This window comes from Pithys albifrons, chromosome 6, assembly GCF_047495875.1.
Source record: "Pithys albifrons albifrons isolate INPA30051 chromosome 6, PitAlb_v1, whole genome shotgun sequence".
NCBI classification, from domain to species: Eukaryota; Metazoa; Chordata; class Aves; order Passeriformes; family Thamnophilidae; genus Pithys; species Pithys albifrons.
In genome coordinates, this window is record NC_092463.1 from 7,288,833 (window position 1) to 7,315,782 (window position 26,950).

The 26,950-nt window shown below is 41.5% G+C and overlaps 1 protein-coding gene across 1 annotated transcript; it reads right to left on the reverse strand.

Annotated features, from left to right (window-relative positions):
* Window positions 1–4,960: 4,960 nt before the first annotated feature.
* Window positions 4,961–26,193, reverse strand: SGPP1 (sphingosine-1-phosphate phosphatase 1). The gene is made up of 3 exons (XM_071557343.1): window positions 25,366–26,193; window positions 13,531–13,620; window positions 4,961–11,334 (listed from the first exon to the last, which is right to left on the reverse strand). Exons 1-3 carry the CDS (start codon window positions 25,981–25,983, stop codon window positions 10,783–10,785), a joined length of 1,260 nt encoding a protein of 419 aa, XP_071413444.1. The 5' UTR covers window positions 25,984–26,193; the 3' UTR covers window positions 4,961–10,782.
* Window positions 26,194–26,950: the final 757 nt, after the last annotated feature.

Genomic DNA, 26,950 nt, shown 5'->3' on the forward strand with positions numbered 1-26,950 from the left:
ATCTATCTAGTATGTCAGGGCTATTTTTGTGGCAGTAACTTTGGTCATCTATACCGACTTCTACAGTGTAACGATTTGTAATTAGCTGTTTGTACATGTAGACAGAGTGTTACACACCAGGGATCAATAAACATAATTCCATCAGCACGTTGCTGCAGCTGAAGCAGTGCAATAGTGTGATTTGCTGGAGAAATGTGTTTATTTTGAACATCTTTATAAAGTACAGCTCATAGATTTCACTTTCAATTCTCATCTCTTTGTTAGGGATAAGGGGGACAGAGAGCTGGCAAACCTCTCCATTTTTTGCATTTCTATCTGCAGACCTTGAAATAATATGCAGAAATGAGGCAAATTTATTATGACTGATGATTATCAAGTTTCTGGATTTACAGAAGGTACTTTAATGCTTAATTGCCTTCAGTGCTGAATAAGCATTTAATAAAACAAAATCAAAGGCTGATTAAATAATATACTCTAATTACATTGTACAGTAAAAAGTTGGTTTGATTGCAAAGTCAAGTTGTTGGGTAAGGGCGTCATTTCTCAGAGGTCAGATCAGGGTTAACAGCACCTGACTTCCCAAAACCCAATCTATCCTCCTGCATCCTGCAGTAGAAGAGCTGTGTCCATCATCTCACTGCTGCAGCAGTTTCTAATTTTAATAATGCTGCTGTTGGTAACAGTTCTCACAGGTTCTCATGGCCTGCACAGGGTGCCAGGTTAAGGTTTCATATTTGATCCTACTGAAAGCAGAAAACTGGGCCATGCACTGTGGGCTCTCCATCAGCCTCCCCAGCTGTTTTCCTTTAGATATCTCTGAAGGCTGCATGGATGTTCCAGGCATAGTTCAGATGGGAAAACAGACTGCAGACAAATATTTCTGTTTTCCTGGTTGCCCTCATTATCTGAACACCCCTGCTAGGGCTGTGGGTGTTGAGATTTCAGGTTTTTTTATTAGCAGTTTTGTTACTGGCAAGAATTTCTGAAATACTCCCTAAAGCAGAAAGACCAAACTGGACATTACAGCAGGATCCTTCCTTCCATCTGAGGGGCAGCAGAGGGCACCCAAAGTGCACAGTTCATTAACATATTCCCAGTTCTTTTTCTGTTTGTTCAGAGGCCAAACAGGAGAGCCAAGCTTGGCTTTTCCCAAGAACCTCAGCCAACCACCACAGCTGAGGTTTTCCAATACAACAGACCTGTGTTACAAAGCCCCTCAAATCTGCTACTTACTGATTTTTGGGAGGGGCAATTTCTTAAGAGAGCAGATTTGTCAGATCCCATGTGCTGTACACTTTTTATTGGGAAGGTACCATCTATATTTTTGCTTGAAGGTCTGGTCTTCTAAGCCCAATTGAAACTGGCCAACATGAAGATTTGTCATAGAAAACTGTCCCCACAAGAGTCCAAGCCCATGGGAGAGGGAAGACCAGTCACATACTTCAGAACTGCTGATCATAGACAGTGTTTACATAACTACTGAAGGGGCTGATATATAAAGTCTGAAACAGATGTTCATTTGCATTGACAAGAGAGACAACTCAGCAACCAGATGTTTAGAAAAGGTGCTGGGACAGCCTCTGAAATAAAAAGAGCCAAACCTGACCATGAGCATTTTTAATTTGAATTTCCAGCATACATTAGTGAGCTTAGTCAGCCTGAAGTGCAGACACAACACCAGTACTGACACACAGCCAATGCATCAGGAAAGGACTGAAGTGCTGCTGCAAGGCAAGCACAGTGCAGTGCTAATAATGACCATTGTATGAAATCAGTCTGAATGCCAAACCTGTTGACTCTGTGCTTTCACCACTGTCTTAAAGATGTTAGAAACTTTTATGCCTTCAAACCTCATTAAAAATGACCAGAGAAAGCAGTATGTCCTATGAACATCAGCTCAGAGAAAAGATTCCATCTCTTAAAGCAGAAAGTGTCAATTTGAGTAAAAGCTTTACTTAATTGCCAGTTCCAGCATCTGCAGCCAATCCACTGGAGTCCCCTGCAATTCTCACTAAGCAATGAGGAGCCATCACAGCATGAATAATGCTGTAAACAATAAACAATCAAAACCAGATGATCAAAGTACCTGCTGCATGCAGTGGAGCACAGCTACAGCCTCTCTAGATTTTCAGTATAAAAATCTTTGCAAGTTAGTAGAAATCTGGGTCATCATGTTCTGAAATGTAATCATTCTGTTCGAGGCAAACATGATTACACCCCTTTGCCTACCAGCATGAGGTAAGGAATTGCAAAGGAACTCTTCATTACAGGCACCGTTTTGGCAATCTTCCCAAGGCAGTTGGGGATTTGAGGAGCTACCACCCACACATGGATGCTGGCATACCAGGAGAGATGAGCAAACACATGATGGGTTAATTAATTCAGGGGAATTTTTTAACTGATCTGGAAGCAGAATGGACTTTCTGCTTACGCTTGCTAAGCTACCACGTCAAATCAGCCTTACACATAAAAGGGGGGAAAAAACTCTCAGGAAACAAACTTTGGGGTTTGTTTTGGGGTTTAAATCCACCCACAAATTGAGACTTCCTGCAATCAAACTGCTCTAGACTTAGTAGAGGTGATGGACTGTTCTGCAGCTGCCAGAACAGATGACCACAGCCAGAAAGTGTTACCCCAGAAAGGAAAGGCAGGGTCAGAACATCAGAGGCACATCAAAGCAAGCCTAAAAGCCATACATGCAAACCACATCATCTGTAAACCAAGTATTTGCCACACCATCTGGAAAAGTTACTGCATGAGGTCAGAATATGTCATGTGTGTGAAGCCTGAGCATTCAGTTAAGTCAATATTAAAAGGTGTAATAAATATCTGACAATTAAAGGAGTGATCAGAAAAGTCCTTCAGTAAAGAAAAACAATTGTCTCCACATCCATCTGTTCTTCACAGACTAAAACTCCATTAAAAATACAAAAAGAGGAAGGGACAATTCCCAGTGCACTGCAGGTTTAAGCTTTTGGACAGGAACTTGCTTTTACTTTCTGCAAAGTAATTAGCAAGCAAAAAGTCAAATCAAATTAGACAATCTATATGCAAATCAGAACTGAATATAAGTGATTTCTACCTCCAAAGGTTTGTGCAGTTCTCTGTCTTATTCTCTTGTGATCTCAGAGGCTCATGGAAGAGCAACAAACAATACACAGCTGAGGAAGATCCAAACCTCAGGTCTACAGGAGGGACTGATCAAACAAGTTTCAATTACACCTTTCTGATTTCATTTCATGACACAAACTAGAACTGCCATGAGTCTATCATTTAAGCTCCAACAGCTGCCTAAGCAGAGGAGGAATGCTTGCTCCAAATCCCTTCAAAATTATTTCATTTAGAATGAAGAATTAGAAAGACCAAACACATGAGTCACACCAGAGATTTGCTTTGGTAACGAGGATTTCATTATAAAGACTTAGAATAAACCTTTGTTTCCTCAGCAAAGGCCACAAATAGTTACAAATATCAGTGGAATGAGAAAGAAACTCACCATCAGAGGTGTGATTTAATTACACTTGTTGAGGTTTTCATCATGTATTTTTGAGGATATCCTTTCTGGGGTTGTTTGAGTGATTTTGGTTTGTCCCACCATTTTCAAAATTATCTTGAAATTTAGAATTAATAACCAACTATATTTCTGTGGTCTTTGGAATCTACATTTCTGACAGCTCTACAAGGACAAAAAGGCTTTGACAAAAAAAAAGGCAACCTCTGCAAGCTGTAGATTTTCTGAGAACAAAGGATGAGTTCTTACCTTATGTAAAAACTACAGTTTTGCACACTAGTGCCACGGAAATCTCTCCATTTAGCAAAACAAGGAGGAACACTGTGCAGTGCCCAGTAAAGGGATCTGAAATGGCCTCACAGCTTCCTTTCAAGGGGCAGTTCCCACCCCCTCTGGTGTGCTCTGCAATACCCTTCACATACATCACTCAACTGCTCAGACTTCTTCCTCCCTGGGTGTTGTACAACTGCAGGAAGAGAGGAAGCAAGAGTTGTGAAGAGAGGAAGCAAGAGTTGTGAAGAGAGGAAGCAAGAGTTGTGAAGAGAGGAAGCAAGAGTTGTGAAGAGAGGAAGCAAGAGTTGTGAAGAGAGGAAGCAAGAGTTGTGAAGAGAGGAAGCAAGAGTTGTGAAGAGAGGAAGCAAGAGTTGTGCTAATATTTTTTGCTACACTTCTCCAAGTAACTTAAGCCTACTTGAAGTTAATACCAATACACAACTGAACTAACACTTTCTCATGCTTGTGTATTACACAGCAGTTAAAGCATCTTGGAACCTGCTAAAACAAAATCCACAGTATTTAGAATTAATATTATTCTAAAGTTGGCCTGGTTTCCTAAGAAGCAAAGCTCAGGCAAATAGACTGCCTGCATGCACTCCGTTAAAAAAAGAGATAACCCTCACCTGGCTGATTTTCAGAGCAGATTTGGGAGGGGAGCAGAAGTTACTGTGTGGTTGTTTTCTGTGAGGAAACAAGAACTGGGCTCTCTCATTACACTGACCCTGCAGTGCAAGCCAAAGCAGCCACCAGATCTGCTGGAAACCCAAACTTCAGCAGTGCCAGAACTTGTGAAACTATTTTGTCTTCCCCACAACAGGCTCTTTCCTAGAGAGCAGGTCTGCTGACAGGGTAAGAGACACTTCCACACTCATTTATCAGCACATAACAAGTGACAAACGCTACAGAAAGATCAAACTTCAATCTTTGTGTACAGTTTGATCAATAGCTTGAGTTAGTATTTAGTATATCTAATTAAACAGTCCAGAGTTTAAAGCAGTGGAAAAAACTTCTCATTTCAGTATTTCCTCAGTATTTTTCCTTAAACTCTAAAGCCCACACCTTAGAAGACAATATTGTTGTAACAATTACTACTGTAAGTTTTGTCATCAGTGTTTTATGTGATATGTGTCCAACCACATGTCCCTGGAAGGAATAAAGACAAGAGAACACAACTGAATCCAACAGTTTTATTACCCACTCATTGCAGATGAAGTTAAACACTTCAGTTACCAGCCAATATGAGTTTAAGTATTAGTTGACAACTGCAGAAAATGTACACTGAGTACAAAATCATTAACCACAGGGTAACAAAAAGTTCCAATGTGCTAATTTTTAAAACATCAGTTGTACACTATTATACAGCAACCATTATATGACCTCAGCTGACTCAGGGCTTGCATCTGAAAGTTGTTGGTGTTTTGGGTTTTTGTAAATAGTTCTCCAAGAGGTTGAGAGACTGGGTTACAACTGCATTATTTCCCCAAATACTTCTAACATACAGGCTTACCTTATACAGACAAAGCTCGTTTGTATTTTATCAACACTTCCTTTTATCAGGGAATGCAATAACAAGAAAAAATCTACACATAAAAAAATTACAATCCAATACAGAATATATTATATATATCTATATTGTAATAGAGATTTCATATAAATCAAGTATAGGCCAAATTTTGGCATAATTTCTAAGTGCATTAAGTTTAATACAAAATCCCCCTCAGACTCTGCTCTTACTGTTCAGGTTGCTTGTTCCTGAACTGATCGTTCTCAGCTTTGATGCTTTAGATATCTAGAATTTTAATAAAATGTAATTTCCATCTCAGCAGTATCACCCTTGTCTTTCATTACACTTTCTAACAAAAATAAACTTGTGGGAAAACTTAGTGACTAATTTAGTCAAAGTTTAGTGACTAAGCAAATTCTCCAACTTGATGGGAATTCTTATTTACATTTACTGGTCAGTATCTTTAAGACAGTATTATCATCCCACGTACCCTCTATTCTCTTTGATCCAACAGGAACAGTTCCTGATCATACACAGACTGCTTTGCTTTGTTAAATGGACTGTTACTGACATGCAGATTATTTCTAGTGCAGAATGGAGTGCAAAGAAATTTTTCTAATGCATGGTTAAATTTGCTTCAAATCCAGCTTCACTTTTTAGAGAACACCTAAGGAGCTCCATCCACACAGTATCATATTTTGCTTCCAAATTCACCTTTTTTGCCTTTGTTTAAGGAAGTATTGCAACAAGAAAAACAGCATTAGTGACCCAATTCATGTATCAATTTGACAAATACAATATTTACAATGAATTTCAAAACAGGCTTAGATAATTTTTTCTGCAACAAAAAGGCCCCTTAAGCTTTCCACTGGAATAAAGTCTGGCATGTAGTGATTCAATGAGACTTCCACAAAAAAGTTTCAGTTTCCTCAAACTGAAACTTGTAGAATATAGAAATAAATTGTATCACCTACAAACATTCTACACTAGACCAAAGAAACACCCAAGAATCAATTATGGTAAGTCACAATACACCAATAAATCCATTTTTCTGTCATCATTTTATCTACTGACATTGTTCTGGGGTTTCATCATTCACACAATTATGGTACAGACAGGGAAGCATCAATTAAGTGTTAAAAATGTGCAGCCAGTTCCAGCTACTGAGAAACAGCTTCCAAGTTAAGCCCTTTAGAAGTCTTGTAAAAAGGGGGCTGAGTGTGGTTTTAACAAGAACAATCTCTCAGACCTCAAAGCCAAGGCTGTCACAGTTACACCTGAGAGGGAAGTCACTTCACACACAGATGTCTACACGCAGGTCAGAGCAGGTCAGAGCATGACTTGCCCTTCAGGTTTCATTCTCAGTGTAATATGGAAGGATCCAGATGCAAAACTGAGTAAAGTTATCAGGAGTTTGACAGCAATGCCCCTTCATACCACTCAATTATTTAATAGAATCTGTATTGCATGTGAAAAACCTCAATTTTGGATTGAGAAAGAAAATACTGTAACAGAAACAACTTTTAGCACAACAGATGTATTTACTTACAGCATGCAAGGTTTGTTTTTATGCATTTTTGCAGCCAACAGCCCTTAAGTATTTACAAGTTCAAAATTACAATCGTCACATAAGTAGCAATTGCTTACAAAAGTTCTGGACATTCCCTTGGAAATAAGCAAGAAATGGAGTGAAAAATATAGAAAGCAATAATAATTAAAAAAAAGGCAAAGGAAAACATAATAGCTTCTAATATCCAGACAATGTAACACTGTTCTGGTAAGAAACAAATAAATAACACAAAAGCCACCAATAACATTTAGAGATGGCATTTTATAAGAAATGCATCTTTCTGGGTTGTTTTGGTTGGTTGGGGGTTTTGGGGAATTTTTTCAGGAGAAAAGCTGTACATAACCTTAAAGAAATTCCAAATAAACAGAACACAACTCCCTTTGGTTTGCCAATTGACCCTAAAGTGGCTCCTCCACCTCCCACCTTCCCCGAGGGTTTCAGGGTGAGTGGGAAGTGTGAGCAGAGACCCAACAGCTTCACAGGTGCTCACACAGGAGAAAGGTGCCTCAGTCAACCCCAGCTCACAGTATGGGAAGCCCAAGGAATCATTTTTAAAAACATGAAGATTTTTGTCAAAATAATAGATTCTCAAACTCACCCAAGATGCACTTGTCAGTGCTGACTGAGGGCCAGGGCAGGACAAAATCCTGTCCCTTTATTTAAGGCAGTCTAAGACTAATTGGAGTCTCTTCAGCCTCTTGGGAAACAGAATTTTGTGCCAAATCACTCTCTACCTGCCTGTTGGTGCTAAGTTTTATTTCACACAGTAATTAAATAAGGTGAATTTAACTCTTAGCTTTTTGTAATAAATGTGTATTTTTATCTGCTACTATAAAGTCATTTTTCTCTCCATAGGGCTGGAAGGGAGAGAGTTCACAAACAGTAACATGGAAGATGTTTTTGCACTTCTTCATGAAGGGTTTCAAGCACACTGTCCTTCTGTAAAGACATTTAACTATCTTTTAAAGCTATGTTAAATTTATTTATAAATCATTTGGTACCAGCTGATGCTCATATTAGAAACATTTTTCATGTTCAACTCTAGGAATCAGTTAGGGCAAAGAAAGTGCTCCAGTTTTACCTGCTGCTGTGTTATGTCCAATTCCAAGGAATCTTAGCTTATTAGCAAACAAAATTATCCTAAAATACAAATATTTACATTGTACTTTTAAGTATTTGCATTCCTGTGATTCCAACCACACTCATATTGCATGATATTTGTGCTAAGCTGCCCTCTAGAACCCAACCCCTTATAAAACATGAAAACAGAAAACCTTTTCTCATGTAAACTTCAGTAAAGTAGTGGCAGTCTGAAGAGACAGGGCTGTGAAGGTGCTGCACAAACATCCTGCTGTACATTCCCTGGGGACTGGACTGTGGTACATGGAACAGGACATTTTGAAGTTACTCAATGTAATGTATAAAAATATAAAATGTATATTCATGAGTTACAGTAGAATAAGCTACAGTGCAATTTTCCTTAGCCTGTTGAAAGCTCTACCTGTGTGTGGTCTTTTCCACCCTTTCTAGATCCTCCACAGTTCATCTCCTGTTCCAGTAGTACCTCAAGAGAGCAAGAACAGCTAGAAAAGAAACCTTTAGTTACACACACTATAATGCTGTAAACTTGAAGTGTCAAAAAGCCCAATATGTACCTTAAAAAATTAGGTTTGCTTGCTTTTCTGTGCTAGAATTTAAACATTTTTTGCTATAAACTGTAAAGATAGACTATTTAAGGAGAATATGCCCTAAACTTCAGAGGAAGCTATCCTATTATTTTCACCAGTCCTGAGACTAATTTAATGTATTCAAAACTACAGCACTTTCTCAGGGCTTTAAGCATAAGGCATTTTGTGTACATTCCCCCAGCTGTTTATTTAATGGCTGTCTTGGTGTGCAAAGCCAAACCAGTGGAAATCCCACCCTCAGAATCTCAGAAACCAATTTACCTTCTACTGCACATTCAGCATTGAACTGCAAGAGAGGAGCAGAGAGAAAAATCCAATCCAGGAATATGCAGGGAAACAAGCTATCCATTTTCTACTGGGTAAGGTCTCTCAGCTACAGAAGTTGTTTAAAACACCATCAGTTGTGAACCCCTCAGACTGAATACATTCATAGAATCATAGAAACAGTTGGGTTGGAAGAGACCTCTGAGATCATAAGTCCAACCCTTAATCCATCCTTAATTCATAGTGGTGCATTTGGGAAGCACTGGAGCAATGCATCAGAAAGGTTATTTTTCACATCATTAGTGCCAGAGTACCATAACTGTGTCTGCTCCAAGGAAAGTGAAGTTAATTTTGTAAATCTACATATCAACAGTTTGGAGATATGACCTCCAGTACAAAATAAGCTTCCCATTCCAAATATTGTTCATGAAAAATGTAAGCTTTGCATTCTATCTCATCACTGTATTTCCCAACCACATTATCCTTTTCCTGACAAAAAAATGTACAACACAAAACTAAGTAATTTGTGTCTGTCACTCAGACAGCACTTCCTGCTGTAACAGTTCCTGACATGGAAAGAACAGATCAAACACATGAACAAGACAAAATGAAACAGAAATAGGCCCATGAAATTACAGTTGAAGGGTCACAATCTACTCATCACTGGAAAAAGGATCATGAAAAGCACAGAATAAACCTCTGTAAAATTTAGATATGCACAAATTGTTCATGCATTGACCATACTGTCTTGACTGCTCATAGTCTATTCATCAGAATAATTAAAATTTAATTAGATCTTTACATTGTCTTATAGCTATCTAAACTGGGTAAAAGGGATTATCACCTCTAAATATAGTATATTAATGAATAAAAATACATTTATTTTCTAGAATAAGCAATATATTTTCTAACCAAATACCTAAAAGCAGTGGTCCTCCTAGATTAGTTTGGAATAATAAGTGAAGCCCATTTCTTTGCAGAATGGGGTGTTTTTATTGTTTATATGTTTAAATAATTATTTTTGAATATCTGTCCACTGTATAAACAATCTCCAGAAAAATATATCCTCTTCCAGTAACTTACAATACACATTAAAAATACTTACAAAAGGGATTATTGTTCATTTTACAACATCTTGAGCTCTCGGACACAATTTTTGGTTCATTCCATTTATACAATTTTCATCAGGCAAAAACTGAACATTCCAGTTACCTTGAACCATGAACAATCTAGCATTTCAAAATATCTGCCTAATTATGTAAGATTTAAATAAAATTAGGCATTTTTACATCACAGTATATATGGCATTTCCTAAATTAGCAACAGAAAGGCACAGTTATTAAACCATAAAATACAGTACCTGAATTATACATACTCTAGTGATACCTACCAGTGCTAACCCAGATACTTTGCTCTGTAGAGGAGACTAAAGAAAAAGGCTTCTGCTTGTACATTTAGAAAAATCCAACCTCATCACAAGTTTGGTCCATTAGAAATACCTGTTAGCTGACACATCTTGAAGCAGGACTCCAGGAAAGAGTAGAAGAAAGGAAATTTAGCAGTCTATGGTCCAACAACTTGAGAAAATGACTTTGAAATGACAGATGATGAATGGAGCCTTCTGATTAGTTGTCAGACATACCTGGTGAAGTGTCAGTGCACACTAGGACAGACTGACAGACATCCCAGACACACCCACTGCATCACACACACACAGACTTTGCTACAGCAATAAGTCCAGACACAGCATTTACAGAGTTGAGCACTTCTCCTGGACTCACACTTGACTGCTGGCCCTACACCACCCCCAGGGATGTGCAAAGCCCTCTAAATGCTTTGCCTGCTTTGTATTGCTGTTACCTTGAAGACCCTGCTAAAGCCAAGCTTGCCGGCCTTCCCGTAGCAAACCAGTGCACCTCTTCAACAAGCAACTAGCTCTGCCCTCCCCGTTTCACGTGCTAAAACTGCATCAAGAAAGCCCAATGAAGTGGAAGAGGCAAGGAACAATAAACATCAAGGAGAACCCAACCATTCCATACGTAATGTAGCGATAGGGAAGCTCAACTTCCATGCGCTGCCGTGCTTTCCGTATGTCGTCGTGTGGGATGCGGAATATTTTACATGCCAGAGGGATGGTGGCCTTTTTCATCGAGATTTTTGTTAACAGCAGGACTATCACCCCAATCAACAACCGCAGTATGGCTTTTCCAAACACAGTCACAGTGAGAGAGGACAGGGATAAAGGCAAGGTATGGGGAGGAGGATCCAGCTGCAGGCCCATCATGTAGTTGACGTGAGAGCCACAGGCCACACCAGCCCCACAGCCCAGGATCTGAGCTGTGTCTCCTCGTGACGTGCTCCAGGTGTCCAGAGTGAAAGAGAAAATGCCCAGGGCCAAATGGAGACTGATGATAATTAAGGGTGCATATTTGTAAGTCAAGTTGAAGTTATCAATCAGGTCCACAACTGGATGGAAGACAATCAAGATAAGAATAGCATACAGAAACCCGGCAATAACGTCCTGTTGGAGAGAAAGATACAGTTTCAGTGTAATAACTACTCCAAAAAACAATTTAAGTTACATCAGCAAGAACACAAGCCTACCTGCTGTATTGCTAAAAGTGACTTTTGGATTCCCACCTTTTCCCTTCTCTAAGATTAAATCCTTTTTATTTTAAAGATAAGGAATTGTATTTGATCACCTATTAAGTCACCTGCATCCTGACCAGATCATGAATCAAGTTACAATCAAATGATCCATAATCAAAGTTGCAAAACTAGTCTTCTTAGTAAGGCCTGTTGGGACAGGACAAGGGGTGATGGGTTAAAACTAAAAGAGGTTAGACTGAGACTAGATGTAAGGAAGACATTTTTTCAATGCAGATGATGAGACACTGGCGCAGGTTGTCCAGAGAGGTGGTGGATCCCCATCCCTAGAAACATTCAGCGTCAGGTTGGACAAGGCTCTACACAACCTGGTCTAGCTGAAGATGTCCCTGCAGGAAGGGTTGTATTACACGACCTTGAAAGGCCCTTTCCAACCCAAACCATTCTGTGGTTCTTCTCTGATCCATCTGCTGGCCCCAACAGTCCTTGTCCCGGGGTCAGGGCATTGCAACCTACAGTCAGCACAAATCCAGCCCAGCTAAACACATTCTGCCAACTTAAGTTTGCTGAAGCAGCTCAGCAGTGGATCTCAGTGCCTGGGTGCCAACACACAGACACACTGGCAGTCAAGGATCACTGTGGCCAGGCATTAATTAGAGCACTTCAACTTTCCGCTCCAGCTTCACAATTAACATTGGTGCAAGAATGGAGAACTGATTCCAGCTATTAAAGGCAAGGAAGAGGTAACTTCATGGCTTCATACTTGATTTTCAGTTTTATTATTGTTTTTAAAAGGTCTTTACTTATTTAAAAATTACTCTAATTATTTAATTTAGCAATAAAATTCGGTTTCTGTTGATCAATCACTCAATTGCATGGAATTATCTGAAACTTTTATCACCTTTAGTTGTTGATGAAGAACAAGCACTAGACTAAGTCATGCCCTCAAGAATGGATTGCCTTCATTCTCACACTGATCAGCTCCTCCACATGAGTCTGGAGGTGGGACTTTATCAGCAGGGTTTGCATTGCTCTGCCTCCAATTAATAATTTTTATTCACTTCCACTAATTGAATGTTTGATAAAAGCTCTAATGCAACTGACTGATATGAACATTAGACTTGCTCATTTCCAAAGCAACCACAACTTTCTGCTCTATTTGCCACCCTGTCCTCCCCAAAACTCAGGCACCAGGGTTGAGGTGTATTGCAGGCACCTCACTGTGAACTGTATTCCCTCAAACCCTACTGAGGATTCAGGTGTGAAACTGCCAAATTACCCAGTCTGGTCACTATTTGTTGCACTACTTTGTTCTAAGACATGATGTGTCAGCTGAACTATCAGTCCATCACATCATCCATCACACAAGTGGTTCTAATCTGGGAAGCCTCTAATTAGTGATGCAAAAGTGCCATTCAGTTTTTCTGAGCTGCCTTATTTTCACATGCTGCTTTTACACTGTGTTCATCTACCAGCTCTTCTACTCCCCACAGGCTTAGTCTTTTCTGTCTGTCAGCTTTTCTCCTTCTGGCACGTGATCCTGAAAAACCATCCTCTTTAGCAGCCTTGCATCCCAATTATCACTTGGTAGCATTCTGGTTTTCCCACCTTTTCCCACCTTCGGTTTAGGATTTTTAATCCTGTTTAATAAATGAGATTGTTTTTCAAAGATGACCAGGTTTGGTTCTAGAAACTCTGGTAATGAAGCCCTAGGGTGTAGTGTGGGTCTCCAAAAGGCACATGCTTTGAGCAGCTGATGTGGAACCCAAGTGAACATTAACAACCACCTTTTCATTCTGCAAAATTATTTCTACTCTGTAGAGGAAAATTTAGTCTGCACTTTAAAGTAGTCATCAATTTCTGCACTAAAAACTGATATTAAACACCTGTGGGCTGAATTTATAAGACAAGTAAAAATTAACTGTTACCCACTTTTAGCTATTGTATCAATTTCTGTGCTGGAAAATTTAAGTATTCTGTTCCTGTATGGTAGGACATTACAAAAAATACATCTATGTACAATTATTGCACTGTAGAACATTCAGTGTGAGGGCAGTTTATGAAATCAGAACAGCATTACAATAGAAGCTTAGTAGGATTATTTTCTTACCAAAATTGAGTGCATTCCCATGTAAATTCGACTACAGCAAACCAAAGAACACCAGCAGAATGCAAGGATCAGTCCAAACACAAGAGGATACTGGTAGGGAACAAAAATGGAGAAACTATATTAGAATTTGGAAAAAAAGTTAAAAAACCCACTCTGTGAGACTTCCATAATTAATTCCAATTGATGTCCCTCATGCCTACCCTGTTCCTTGCCCTTGCCTCCCCCAGGCCTATTAGAGCACCTTTTCATAATGTCAAAACACTGTTAAGTCAAGCTCTCAACTTTTCCCTTGTCTTCTTGCTTTGCATTCAGGATATATGAATTTCAGTGCTTGGGCCACACTTTTTCAAAGCACCAAGAAATTTCTCAAACTCTGTAGCAGTCGTCTTGCCATGCTGTGATACCCTAAATTGGCCATATGGGCAGAGACAAGTGTGTTACAAACCGTGCAACAGTTTTACACTGGCTGAAGCAGCTACATCACATATGGGTATTGTTAGCAATTCTCCAGACAAAATCTAGTGGCTTCAACTTTTTTTATGAAATTACAAGTCACAGAATCACAGACTATCCTGAGTTGGAAGGGACCCACAAGGATCATCGAGTCCAACTCTTAAGTCAAGGGCCCACATAGGGGATGGAACCCATGACCTTGGCATTATTACAATCAAGTTTCAACCAACTGAGCTAATCTCAGGGGTTTACATAAATAAATAAATAAAATTCTTTCCTCAATCCTTTATTTTAGAGTTTCTGCAACCCCTGGTTCAATCTCTGGGCATCAGTATCAAACTCCTAAAACCATCATCTTTCTTGTTCTCTCCAAACCTACATAAATTTCCTCTTGCAATCCACATTTGTTAAACAAAAAACATCAAATAAGTATTTGCAATCATTTCCATCACCTTCCACATTTTTTTTAATTAATAAGGACTATTTACCAGGAAGAAATAAAATACTTTGCTTTAATAAACACATATCAACACATGTAGCAACTTGTTTTTTCAACTTCCTTAGGTTTTGCAAAAACTACACTAATTCACATATTTCAGCACAGTAAGAAATACTCTCCCCACTAACATATTTCAAAATGTTATACCAGACACAGCTTCCTTTTTCCCTAGTATTAAAAAAAAATAAAATTATTAGTTCCATAAAAGAAGCAGTCACAAGACAAAATGGCATGTTTCCAAAATTGCTACACTTCACTTCCTACAATAAACATTTTTAATTTAAAAAGACAGTCCAGATGTACTTGAATCTAGGAATAAAATCTAAGAATTACAGGCAGTTTCCTTGCACTTGCCCCTTTTATGGGCAACCTGAAGGGCAGAAAATTAAAGAAAGTATCTTATTACTGGAGAAAGTTCTGTGCCCTCTGTGACAGCCACTTAACAGACTGACAAGTTCCTCAATCACTCTCTCAGTGGAAGGTTTGAGAGAAGGTTATCCAGTCTCCTGCACTATTCCAGTGTTCTTTGAATTCTCAGCTCCACAACCAACATGAGAAACCTAAAATAATTTTGTCAAACTAACAGAAAATCAGGAAGCTCACATTTCACACAAGAAAGAGATTTCACATTAAAATCAATTCTACATACCCAGCTCATGGTTGTGTTACATCCAGGCTAAACTCTAATTCCTCCAGCAACATTTGTCTTGGTTTCTACTGCATTCATCTACGAATTGGAGCTAAACAAGATTACATACTTGTGACTCATTTCTGACTGAAACGATGAAGGAACAAATTCAGTTTCCTGCCTTTCAGAGCTCTGCTAATAACGGGCAATACACCAGGAACTTGGTCACACTCCAGACAGGATTGCAGAGTTATCAGATGCCAACACTGTCAAAGCAGCCAGAGAAATCACCCCCTGTATGTTACTAGTCCAGCTCCATTGCTCTTCCTTCATTAGGCTTCTTCCTTCCCTTCCACTGATCTCAGGGAAGGAGGAATTCTGCCTGTGCCAGGAGCACAGTCAAGCCACACAACATCCCTGCACGGTGCTGCTCCAGCACTCCCTCCCAGGGGACTCCCAAAGCAGGAATGCTGTATATGCAGGGATAGCTATTCCCTGTGTCCCTTGAAGTGAAGAGGAGCTTCTGAGTTTCAAACTCTCTTGCCCATCACTTGATACCGTTTGTCCATCCTTGCTTCTTGGCACACATCTTTTGTGCTTTCAGGGTCCAACCATGGGTAAAGCTTCTCTTCTGAAATACCTGACAAAAACAGAAGCTGGAGCTTTAGCAAGCAGACTAATGAAGTGCCAGGTACAGCAGTTAATGATACTGTGGGTAAGAAGCTGGGATCATGGGAGGGAAGGACTTGGAACAGCTGAACAGCAAGACCCTGAGAACAAGGAGTATGAAGGAAAAAGTTAGGTAAGCAGTCTTGTTTTACAAGTCCTGAGCAGGTCTTTATGAACAGTGGGGAAAGTAGGATAGATTCTGAAAATGAAAAAAGAAAGCCTTGCTCTCAGTCAGGAAATCTCAGGGGAAGAGGTATTTGAGGGAGAAGAAAACTGTCAGAAACTCCAACTTTGAAGAATATTTTGGAAAGAGTATTTGGCTTTGTCATATCTCACGCTAATGCTGAATAAATACCCTTTAAACCATGTGAAAACACAAGCTGGCTTAGTTCCTCTGTAGCAAAACACAGGAGTACAGTTTGGGTTGGAAGGGACCTTTAAAGGCCACCTAGTCCAACGCCCTGCCATGGGCAGGGCCACCTTCAACTACATCAGGCATTCAGAGCCCCAGTGGGGCAGCCACCAGCTACCTCTCTGAGCAACTTATCATCATAGAATCATAGATTTGACTGGGTTGGAAAAGACCTCCGAGATCATCAAGTCCAATCCTTGGGCCAACTCCAGTCCCTTTACCAGATCAGGGCACTCAGTGCCACGGCCAATCTCACCTTAAAAACCTCCAGGGATGGGGAATCCACCCCCTCTCTGGGCAGCCCATTCCAATGCCTGATTATTCTCTCTGGAAAGAATTTGTTTCTGCTCTCCAACTTCAATTTCCCCTGGCAGAGCTTGAGCCCATCGTGCCCCCTTGTCCTATTGCTGAGTGCCTGAGAGAAGAGACCAACCCCCACCTGGCCAGAACTTCCCTTCAGGGAGTTCTAGACAGTGCTGAGGTCACCTCTGAGCCTCCTCTTCTCCAGGCTAAACACCCCCAGCTCCCTCAGCCTCTCCCCACAGCACTTGTGCTCCAGTCCCTTCACCAGCCTCGTTGCTCTTCTCTGGTTCCGCTCCAGCCCCTCAATCTCTTTCCTGAACTGAGGGGCCCAGAACTGAACGTAACACTCAAGGTGTGGCCTCACCAATGCAGAGTCCAGGGGAAGGGTCACTGCCCTGGGCCTGCTGGCCACGCTATTTTTGATCCAGGCCAGAATCCCATTGGCCTTCTTGGCCACCTGGGGCACACTGTTGGCTCCTGTTGAGCTTCCTGTCCCTCAGTCCCCCCAGGTCCCTTTCTGCCTGGCTGCTCTCCAGCCACTCTGTGCCCAGCCTGGAGAGCTGCAGGGGGTTGTCATGTCAGTGTTTCAGCACCCTGCAAAACACTTCTATCTAATCTAAACTGACCCTCTTTTAGTTTAAAATCACCTCTTGTTCTATCATAGCAGGCCCTAAATGTTGGCTCCCAAATTTCATACAGGGGCCCTTTAAGTGCTGACTGCACATAAAGCACAACGCTGCCTCCTCCTCAGTCTGTGTTCACTCATACCTTTTAAAGGCAGCCACTGGGATCATCAATTCCCAGAACACAAAACGAGTAGCACCTGCTTAAAATCCACCCTGAGGTGGTGAAACAGCCACATATTTTGTCCTCACATGTAGGGCTAAGTGCACAAGGTGACCAAAGGGGAATATCAGCACTCCCACACAGCTCCGAGCTCGGCAGAGTGCTCAGCAACTGCCAAGTCATACCCCCAACAGGGGACATCACCTTGATTCACATAAAAAGCTGATGCCATAAATGTACCTCCAAATTGCTGTCAGAAAATAATGCAATATTGAGGTACCAGCAGGGATTTTCCAAATGTTGTTCCATCTAGAAAGTGACTGCCTGTGTGTATTTTGCACATATACCATGGCTGTTGTATCTGTAACCTCCCACTGTCTAGACCTGCAAAATACCCTCAAATACCAAATATTTTCTGTTAGTACAGTGCCTTAAGAGTAATAACATTTGTTTTCAGTCCTGCTTTCTAATACTGGATTTCACACAACTTCTCTCCTAACCACAACTGAATCTTCAAAGAAAAAAACAAACAAACCAGCTTTTACTATGTTTTTGACTTTAACCAGGCATATTTTAGGAAAGAGTAGAGTGAAAATTGAAATATAAATTTATCTCAAGTGTTCATGGAAGAAAGCCATATGCATTTCTTTTTTGCTTTGTTGACTTGAGTCGCTTATTTTGAAAAATACTGCATTCATGAATTTGAAAATTACCAGTTATCAATTACCTTGGAGTTATAACCTTCTAGATCTTTTCTGCACAGTTGTACACACTGACAGTCTCTACGTAAATGACATATTAAATTGCTGAATTCCAGCAATTTTAATTCCATGGTTCCTGGCATGCCAAACCAGACCTACAGAGGCACAAAGGACAAAAGATCACAGGTTTACTCGTACTGTCTTCCCCAGTTCACTGCTGTTTTTCCTGATCTGGCACCAGAAGGCAGAGTGGCACCCCATGTCCTTCCAGGTGAGGCTCTGAAAGGCTGACAGAGATCACAGCTGGGAGAGGTACACGTGAAAACCAGGTTTCATTCTCTCAGCTTGTTCTTTTTGATAAAAGAATTGACACATCATCATTCTTGACCACACAGAGTGTCACTTTGAGTCAGACATTCAAGAACATCCCATTTTGGACACAAACATCTCAAGCCCTGTGTCCATGCCCTCAATTAAGACAATCTTCTGTACATCCTCAAAACCCCATCGTGCCCTCAAAGCCAAACATGGTGCCCCTACAATTCTGAGTATGGGGAATATTTTTTGAACTGCATACTTCTTTCTTTTTTACAAATAAAAAACCCAAACAAGCACATTATTTAAAATAAAAAAGATTGATTTCTTAACTTCACATATCAAGATAAAGCTAGGAATAAAGTTGGCTGAATAAACCACTCGTCATTTTCTCTGACCTAGATTTCATTCCCATATCCAGAATCTTGTTTTAATCAAAGAAACTGACTTAAATTCATCATATTTGGAAAATATCAGTGAAACTATTCCCACTAAGTCTTTGAGAAATTTGTGCCCTATGTTTTTAATAGAACATTTCCATCCAATAGAAAATTCCATCATATCCTTCAAAACAGGCTTGCAGGCTCCTGACTGGATCCCACACAAGACTTTTCCCCATCCTCCTCCCTCCCCTTAATTTGACTTTTTGCCAAAAGTCTTAATAACACAACCATTGTTTAAAAATGCTCGTAAGGAAACAATCTGTCCTAAAAGCTTTGACCTAGGTCAGAAAATTCCTTCTTTTATAATGAAACATATTAAAAGGCACTCTAGATGCTCATTTCTTTACTTTCTTACAGCATAATCTACACTGGAGAAGTTTCCAGCACCCACAAAGGGTTCCAAAATAATTTTCTAATACTTTTAGGGTTCTACAGTATTACTCATTGATCTTTTTTTATAATATCATAACTCAGAAGTTCAGCTTGAGTTTGATACAATTATTTTGGGACAGTTTACTGAGAGAATCCAAGCAGCACTTGCAGCTCCAGGCCTTTAATAAGATATTTGGGCTGTGTATTGACAACAGTCATATGAAAAGCCATAATCAATATTTATGGGAACGACTCCAAGACTCTGGTTAGAGAGATGAGTACAAAAAGCACAGCATAAAAATGACTTTGTGAAAGAAGCAGAAAGAAAAGGAAGAAGAGGATTGTTAGAAAAGACGACTTATCAGTCATTTTAAGAAAAATAAACAAAGACCTTTTTTTCCAAAACAGGCCAAGTAAATTCCACTGGTTAAGATCCATTTATCAATTATTTCCTTCCTTCTTCCACTGACCATCCTTAATATCAAAAGGCATAAAGATCTCAGTGTTGATGTCACTACAAGAACCTCCTCTTTAAATTCCAAGATAAAGTGTTCAATGCCAGTTCTGCAAGGAGTTAAAATATATTTACTGTCACACAATTTGGAAAGTAATTAAGGAGTAACAATAGGAATTAGCCTGTTATTTCTTTTCCTTGCATTCATTAAAAAAATAACCACCTCCTGAACACAGCCAGCAAGGATCAGTTATTTTTGGTTTAAAACTATAGTTTTTCTGGAAAATTGTTTTTCTCAGGCTTAATCAACACCCTTTATTTGAGAGAGCAAAGAGTGCTTTACATGTGTACAATCCACCAAGAAAAAAGAAACCGCCTGAAAAATATTTCCTTTGAATCCTTTTTCATCAAAAACTCTGTATCAAACCTCACAGTATTTGTTTCTACGTATTTTCCCTCAAGATCCTTTACATTAATTAAAAGTTTGCTCAGGCAAAGCTGAAAAATATATTTAATGGCAGTCAACACAGTTTAATAGGACAGACTGCCTATTCCTCTGGCAGAGATTCCCCAGTGAGATTTCTAAGAACTGGCTGTGCTCTTTAAAAACTTCTAAGAACACCTGAATCAAACAGGCCACACAACTTTTTCAGGCTCCTTTACAAACCACAGGCATTAACATGGCCCACAAGAGAAGACCTTACATTTCAAATACAAGAGACAAGACCAGTGTTCAGACCCTCCAAATTCCCACCTCTCTCTCTCTCTCAAGTGTTCTCAGTTGTGTGGTTAATTCTGTATTTTCAGACCATCCCTTCAGCCGTTTCTCATGTCAGAAGAGTTTGCATTTGACTGTTTAAGAAACATGTGTAAGAAAACCAACAAGACAAACATATATCTCTTTGTTAACATTTCTTCCAAATATTTTAGTATTTCAGCCAAAAATCTATTTAGGCCCCTGCCAGAGGTGGGGTGACTCCTTGTGAAAGGAGTCTGGACTTGCTCTGACACAGGGATTTTGTACGTAAGAGATGGTTTCTTGTGTGCAGTTTATTACTACATGAATCTTCCTGTTAATAAAAGCCTTTCATCACCAAGGAGAGGCAATTAAAACTATGATTTTCCCCTTTCTGTAAAATTCTTATTATAGCAATGCTCTGATTAGACTATTTATTCATCCCCAATAACCAATTATTCCCTACTCCCAGTGGGGATCAGAGAGTTTAGTCCTTCAAAATGAAAGAGCAGGCAGACAATTCTAGAGGTAATATTAAGTAGTGGTCAATCAGAATCAGAGAGTGATGAGATATCCCTGAAATCCCAATACAGATCCTGTCAAACCCATCTCATTTGATTGGGCTCATCAGCCTTGATAAAAGTCAGGCTGCAGAGAAAAGATTTCTGGAAGGGTTTTTGACGTGGTACCAGTGATGGTCTTGATGGTCTCACACAATTGGTACCACCACGGAGAGTCACCAGAGCACTAACTAAAACAACCTGAAAAATACACCAGAGGACCCACTGCAGAATAGATGCATCTGCTGTGGGTTTAGCAGTGGTGTTTATCCAGGCACCATCAGCACCAGCAGGGTGGAAAGACAAGTCACTGCTAAAAGGCTTTGCATAGAAAACACTGGCAGAGATTTCCATAGGGAGGGCACTGCTGTTGTGTTTAGCAGCACAAACTGCTTCAGAATCACAGAATCAGCTGGGTTGGAAAAGACTTCCAAGATCATCAAGTCCAACCCTTGGTCCAACTCCAGTCCCTTTACCAGATCATGGCACTCAGTGCCACAGCCAATCTCACCTTAAAAACCTCCAGGGATGGGGAATCCACCCCCTCTCTGGGCAGCCCATTCCAATGCCTGAGCACTCTCTCTGCAAAGAATTTGTTTCTGATCTCCAACTTCAATTTCCCCTGGCAGAGCTTGAGCCTGTGCCCCCTTGTCCTATTGCCGAGTGCCTGGGAGAAGAGACCAACCCCCACCTGGCCAGAACTTCCCTTCAGGGAGTTCTAGACAGTGCTGAGGTCACTCTAACAACGCTGGTTAATGAAGTTACAGAGAACTGCTACTCATCAACCCGGGCTCGGGGCTCCTGCTGAGCATCAACCAAACCAGGTTTGCTCAGTGGCCTGCAGTGAGAGTCAGCAGTTCCTGACTCAGCTCATTAATGCAGAGCTCAGGAAGGAGTGCAGACCCATCACTTCCTAATCCAGACAGCTACTGCTGGAGCTGGGAGACATCCTGGAGGAACTCTGGGATAAAACTGTATTTTCTGTCTCACTGGATGATATTTTTTCTTTCCCCAAAGAAGCCAGGAGGGTTATGACACGTTCAGACACCACTGCAGCTCAAGCACCGTTTCTAATAAAATATGTCTTGATATCTATTTGAAATCAGTGGTTCAACATAACAAAAAAAAATATAAAAAATACTTTATTCAGTAGACTCAGCCTGAGCCTTCAGAGATTTTGTAGATAATTAGCACTTCACACTCTTTCTTCCTCCCCAATCAGGAAATAATATAAACCAGCCTGGCTCAAACTGTCAGTATTTCAAAGAAATCAGGTTTTCCCCAAAGTGATAAAGGTTACTTTTTCCTACATCATATTAAAATCCACACACCCACTGCCTTTTAAGTGTTTGTCCTCCTCTTTCAGGATATCAGAGCTTCAAAGACAGGCAGGGGCGGGGAAAATCAACGAGTCTTTGGCAAGAGCTTCGTATTTCAATGTTACTGAAGTATCTTTGAAACAAGTGGTTTTCCCAGCTGAAATGTAACATTAAATAAATACATACAAGCTGTCATAATACAAGGAGAAATTGAAAAAATATATTCCACAGTGGACAGAACAGTTATCTATTATGAAAGTTATCTGAGTATATAACTTGCCTCTGTCTGAAAGGCAGATTCGTTTACCATTCCCCATGTCTGAAGTCTCTAATTGTGATAATTTGTCAAAACCATCTTTAAAATACATAATCTCTGAAAATATTTTACTTGAACAGTTGCATTTATAGCAAGTATTTTACTTTTACTGCATATAGTCAAAAATAATTATGAATACTATGTGAAAGGAAAATAATTTTAACAGCATTCCTTACAGGCATTGAAAACTTGGAAAGCACAAATTCAGTGGGTTAAAAAAAAACCTACTGCAATCAAAACATCTTTTTAAATGGATGATCTGGGCCATACTTAAAAAAATAAGAGTATATTTGCTCTTTTCTCTATGTTCTTCAAGGAAAAGACTCAGATTGTTTTTGGTAGAAAAGAACTGTCATACAATAGTAGGAAGTCATAGCTCACTGAAAGCAAACTCCAAATAAGCTATACAGGAAAGAGATTCCCTTCTCACTGAAACAACATCTTTTAGAGTCAGAGCAGCTTTCTTTGGTTTAATAAAGTCAAAGTCACAAACTCAAAGTTACCTGTATTGCAGAATAAAGTCCCTGCAGAGTTATACTTGTATCTGCTTAATTCATACTCAGCCTCACTCCACTGAGTTTCTGAACCAACAGTCCCAAGACGTGGACTTGTCATGACCAGAGTCTGTGTAATTCTTCTTTATACTGAATATATAAAGACTGTATCCCAACATTTGCCAACAGGTTAAATCTAACCAGCTGCATCTGCTGACGAATTTGCATATTTTAATAAAAAATCAGAGTAATTTAACATTATTAGCTTTCCAAGAAGTTCTAAGGTCAGTCTTTTTTAACGCCATCTATTTCCAGGAAAACATGACGAGAAGATGTCAGTTTCTACTCCCTTTCAACACCAGGAAAATAAGGAGAACAGAAGAAACATCAGATGAAAGCTAAAGTCTAGAGGTGAATCAAGACATTCTTGACATGCCACGGATTTACTTTGTATTAATATTTGGAGAAAATATAAAAAATCAGAAGATTTTTTTTACATGAGTATTTTGAAATGGTAGAGGCTGGTTTCAGAGAGGTCTGTTATTCATACAAAAAAGAATAAAAATTAAGACTCAAGCACTTTGCTTGCTTATTTCTTAAGCACAGTTCTAGACAAGTAACAAGGCTGAATGTTTATGATTTCTTAATATGCATTCATTATAAGTATGTTTAGCTAATTAGCACAGCGTTTCACAGATTGCAGTCACAGGGCTGGCAAACTGAAGATCGAACTCGGTTCATTGGCAAAAACACCATTTCACACCCTGTCACTTTGCCGGTTCTATAAAAGCAATCAAGACGGGCTCTCCTTTGCATACATGACATCAGTCTGTGCAAAGCTGATCGACTGTTCCTTCTAAATGAGGTTTCCCTCATGTAAAGAAAGAGAAATCCAGTTCGTTCTTCCAACTGACATCAGCTCTACACATCTAACAAGTAATAATCAAATATTCAAATAATCAAATATTTGGGTGTTAATAAAAACAACTTTAAGCATCTCAGTGACAAAACTCCAATTATTTATTTCAAACACCCCAACACATGACACTATTTTTATATTAATATATATTATGTATGCATTATATATATTATATATTATTATTATGCCTGCACAACTCCAGAGTGATACTTCACATTTTCCCAGCAAAGAATATGAATTCCTAATACCTTTCTTCTGGGCACATTTTATCACTTTACAAAACCAGATACACAAGCTTTGGTTAAAGAGAGGCCAAATACAATCTCTAACCTTTAACTATCTCTTTCCTTTCAGCCATCCATTCTAGACGCTGAGATAGAGCCACAAAGTGTCAGCCTGTGACAGGAGACAACTGGTGATTGTTATCAGTTATTGGGAAGACAAAGAGTTCATACCCTGCGTAAAGCTTAGAAGAAGAGTTGGTTTTCTCTACCGAGATTATATGTATCCGACTTAAGCAGGCAGGTATTACAATAACATTACCAAGTTAAGAGTCGAATTATTGCATAACATCTTAAGCATTATACACAGCCCTCAAAACCCTACACTAGACATTTGTTGCCTGGGAAAACCTTTCCCTCGGTTACTACTGAAACTGGTGCAGTGATTTAAAGCTGGATCCGTGATGTGCTTCCCTTGGAGTCGCTGCTGTTGCCACACTTAACAGCAAGCGCTGAACGAAGCACATGCCAGTGCTTGCGTAAACGAGACAATAAACAGTGTTATTTTAACTTCATCTATTGACCCGAAGTGCAACAGGCAGATCTTAGAGATTTAGGTGAATGAAGGTGCTGAAAAGATCGGAGATTATCAGTTCCTTGTAATTGGGAGCATACTGGTAGTTGTAAAACCACCTGAAAGTACAAAACCCAAAAACAATCGTTTCCAGTCTGCGGTTAATGAAACTAAAATCGCTAAAGAAAAGCTAAAGCTACAGACTGACTAAAGCTACAAAGTGACTCGAAGCAAGTCAGCAAAAAGCCCTTTACTTGCTGGCTCTCGATCAAATTCTCACTCTGTAAAACCAAACGCCTGTAAAAACAGCGGACGCCTATCCAAACTTTGCGCGAAGAAGGGACAAGCTGGGAAAAAAAATCATAGGAGCCAAATGCAGATTGTTACCGCAGGCTGTTCGTGCATGCTGAGCTAATCCACAGAGCCACCAGGACCTCCATTCACAAGAGAGAATTACTGGAACAGTTGTTACCTGAGCACTCGCTTAGATCACAGAGAAAAAAATATAAATAAAGGGGAGAGGGGAGGGAAGGTGAAAAGGCACAAATTTCACTTTTCCCTACCAAACTCAGCCACCTGCCCTCCCCAAAGCAGGCAGGTCTGTCAGACCCGCACAGCCGGGGCTGGGCGCACGGGCAGGACGCGGCGGGGGGAGCTTTACCTGCCAGCGGCCGTGGCTGAGCAGCAGCAGCGCCAGGGGGATGGCGGTGCCCGACATGGCGTGGGTGGAGGGCATGCTGTACTCCGAGTTGTAGAACACCTCCAGCTTCACCACGGGCGGCGAGGCGGGACGCGGCCAGCGGATCACATCCTTGGTGCACTGCCCCAGGTACATCACCCACACCCAGATGATGATGAGCCTCCGGCCCAGCCAGGCGTCCAAGTTCCAGATGCAGAAGGGGAAGAAGAGGATGTAGAAGAGCTCGTTGCCCAGTTCCGTGCCCAGGCTGAACAGATAGTAGAGGAAGCGGCTGCGGGTGGCGAATTCCTGGCTGCCGTCCTCCTCCTCTGTCAGGGAGTTGCGGCGCGGCCTCCTGCTCCAGCAGCGCGGGGGTCCCGCCGCACCGGGCACGGCGCCGTTCCCGGCGGCATTCCCGGCTGGATTCCCGGCGGGATGCGCCTGCCCGCCCGCGGGGCCGCCGTTCGCCACCGGCCCCCGCTGACCCTCGCCGGTCCAGCCCGAGGGCACCTCCACGCCGCAGAGCCGCTGGAACGCGGCCACTTTCCGCGGGTCCTGTAGGTGGGCGGCCAGCCGGGCCAGGCGCCGGCCCAGAGACATCACGGCGGGACCGGGGCTCGGCGGAGGGCGGCGGGGGGACTCCGCCTGACGGGCGGAGGAGAGGCGCTCCCTGAGGAGAAACCCGTTGGGGGGCGACGCTGCGGGGAGCGGCGGAGCGGCGGAGCAGCCCCTCGCCTCAGAGCCCCAGCCCCAGCCTCAGCCTCAGCCTCAGCCTCAGCCTCAGCCTCTCCCGCGGCCCCTCCCGCCCCGGCCCCGCTCCCTCCCTCACGCCCGCGCGGGCCCCTCCCCGCCGCGCCTGCGCGCGCCCCCCACCCGCGCTGGCGGGAACCCCCTTCGCGGAACGCCTCCTCTGCGGGAGGATTGGCTGCGGTGCCCCCCTGGTCCCGCCCCCACGGGCGCCAGAGCCAATCGGAGCCCAGCACTGCCCGGGCCGGTGGGAGGCGGCCGCGAGCGTGAGGGGCAGACTTGGGGGGGAACGGTGGGTGCCTTTCCCCTTACCTCTTCTTCCCCTTCTTCTCCTTTCATTTCCCCTTTCCTTTCCCTTTTCCTTTCCCTTTTCCTTTCCCTTTTCCTTCTCCCTTTCCTTCCCCCTTTCCCCTTCCCGAATCTCAGGACTAGTTGTATTGGAAAAGACTTCTGAGGTCATCGAGTCCAAGGTATGACCCAACACCACCACCAAGTCAACCAGACCGTGGCACTGACTGCCAATCCCAGTCTTTACTTCAACACACCTCCAGGGATGGTGACTCCACCGCCTCCCTGGGCAGCCCATTCCAATGTCTTAGTCACTCTTTCTGTGAAGCAAGTCCTCCTAATGTCCAATCTAAACCTCCCCAGGCACAGCTTAGGACTTGCTGGAGCCTCAGATTTGCAGAGCAGTCACTGGCACAGCTCGCCCGCTCTGAGTTAGTTGCCTGCCCTTCTGTAGGTCTACAGGCAGGAGGAACTTGAAATTCAAGCATCTCCTTCCCTTTGGGGCACTGAACAGGCTCCCCAGGGTGGTGGT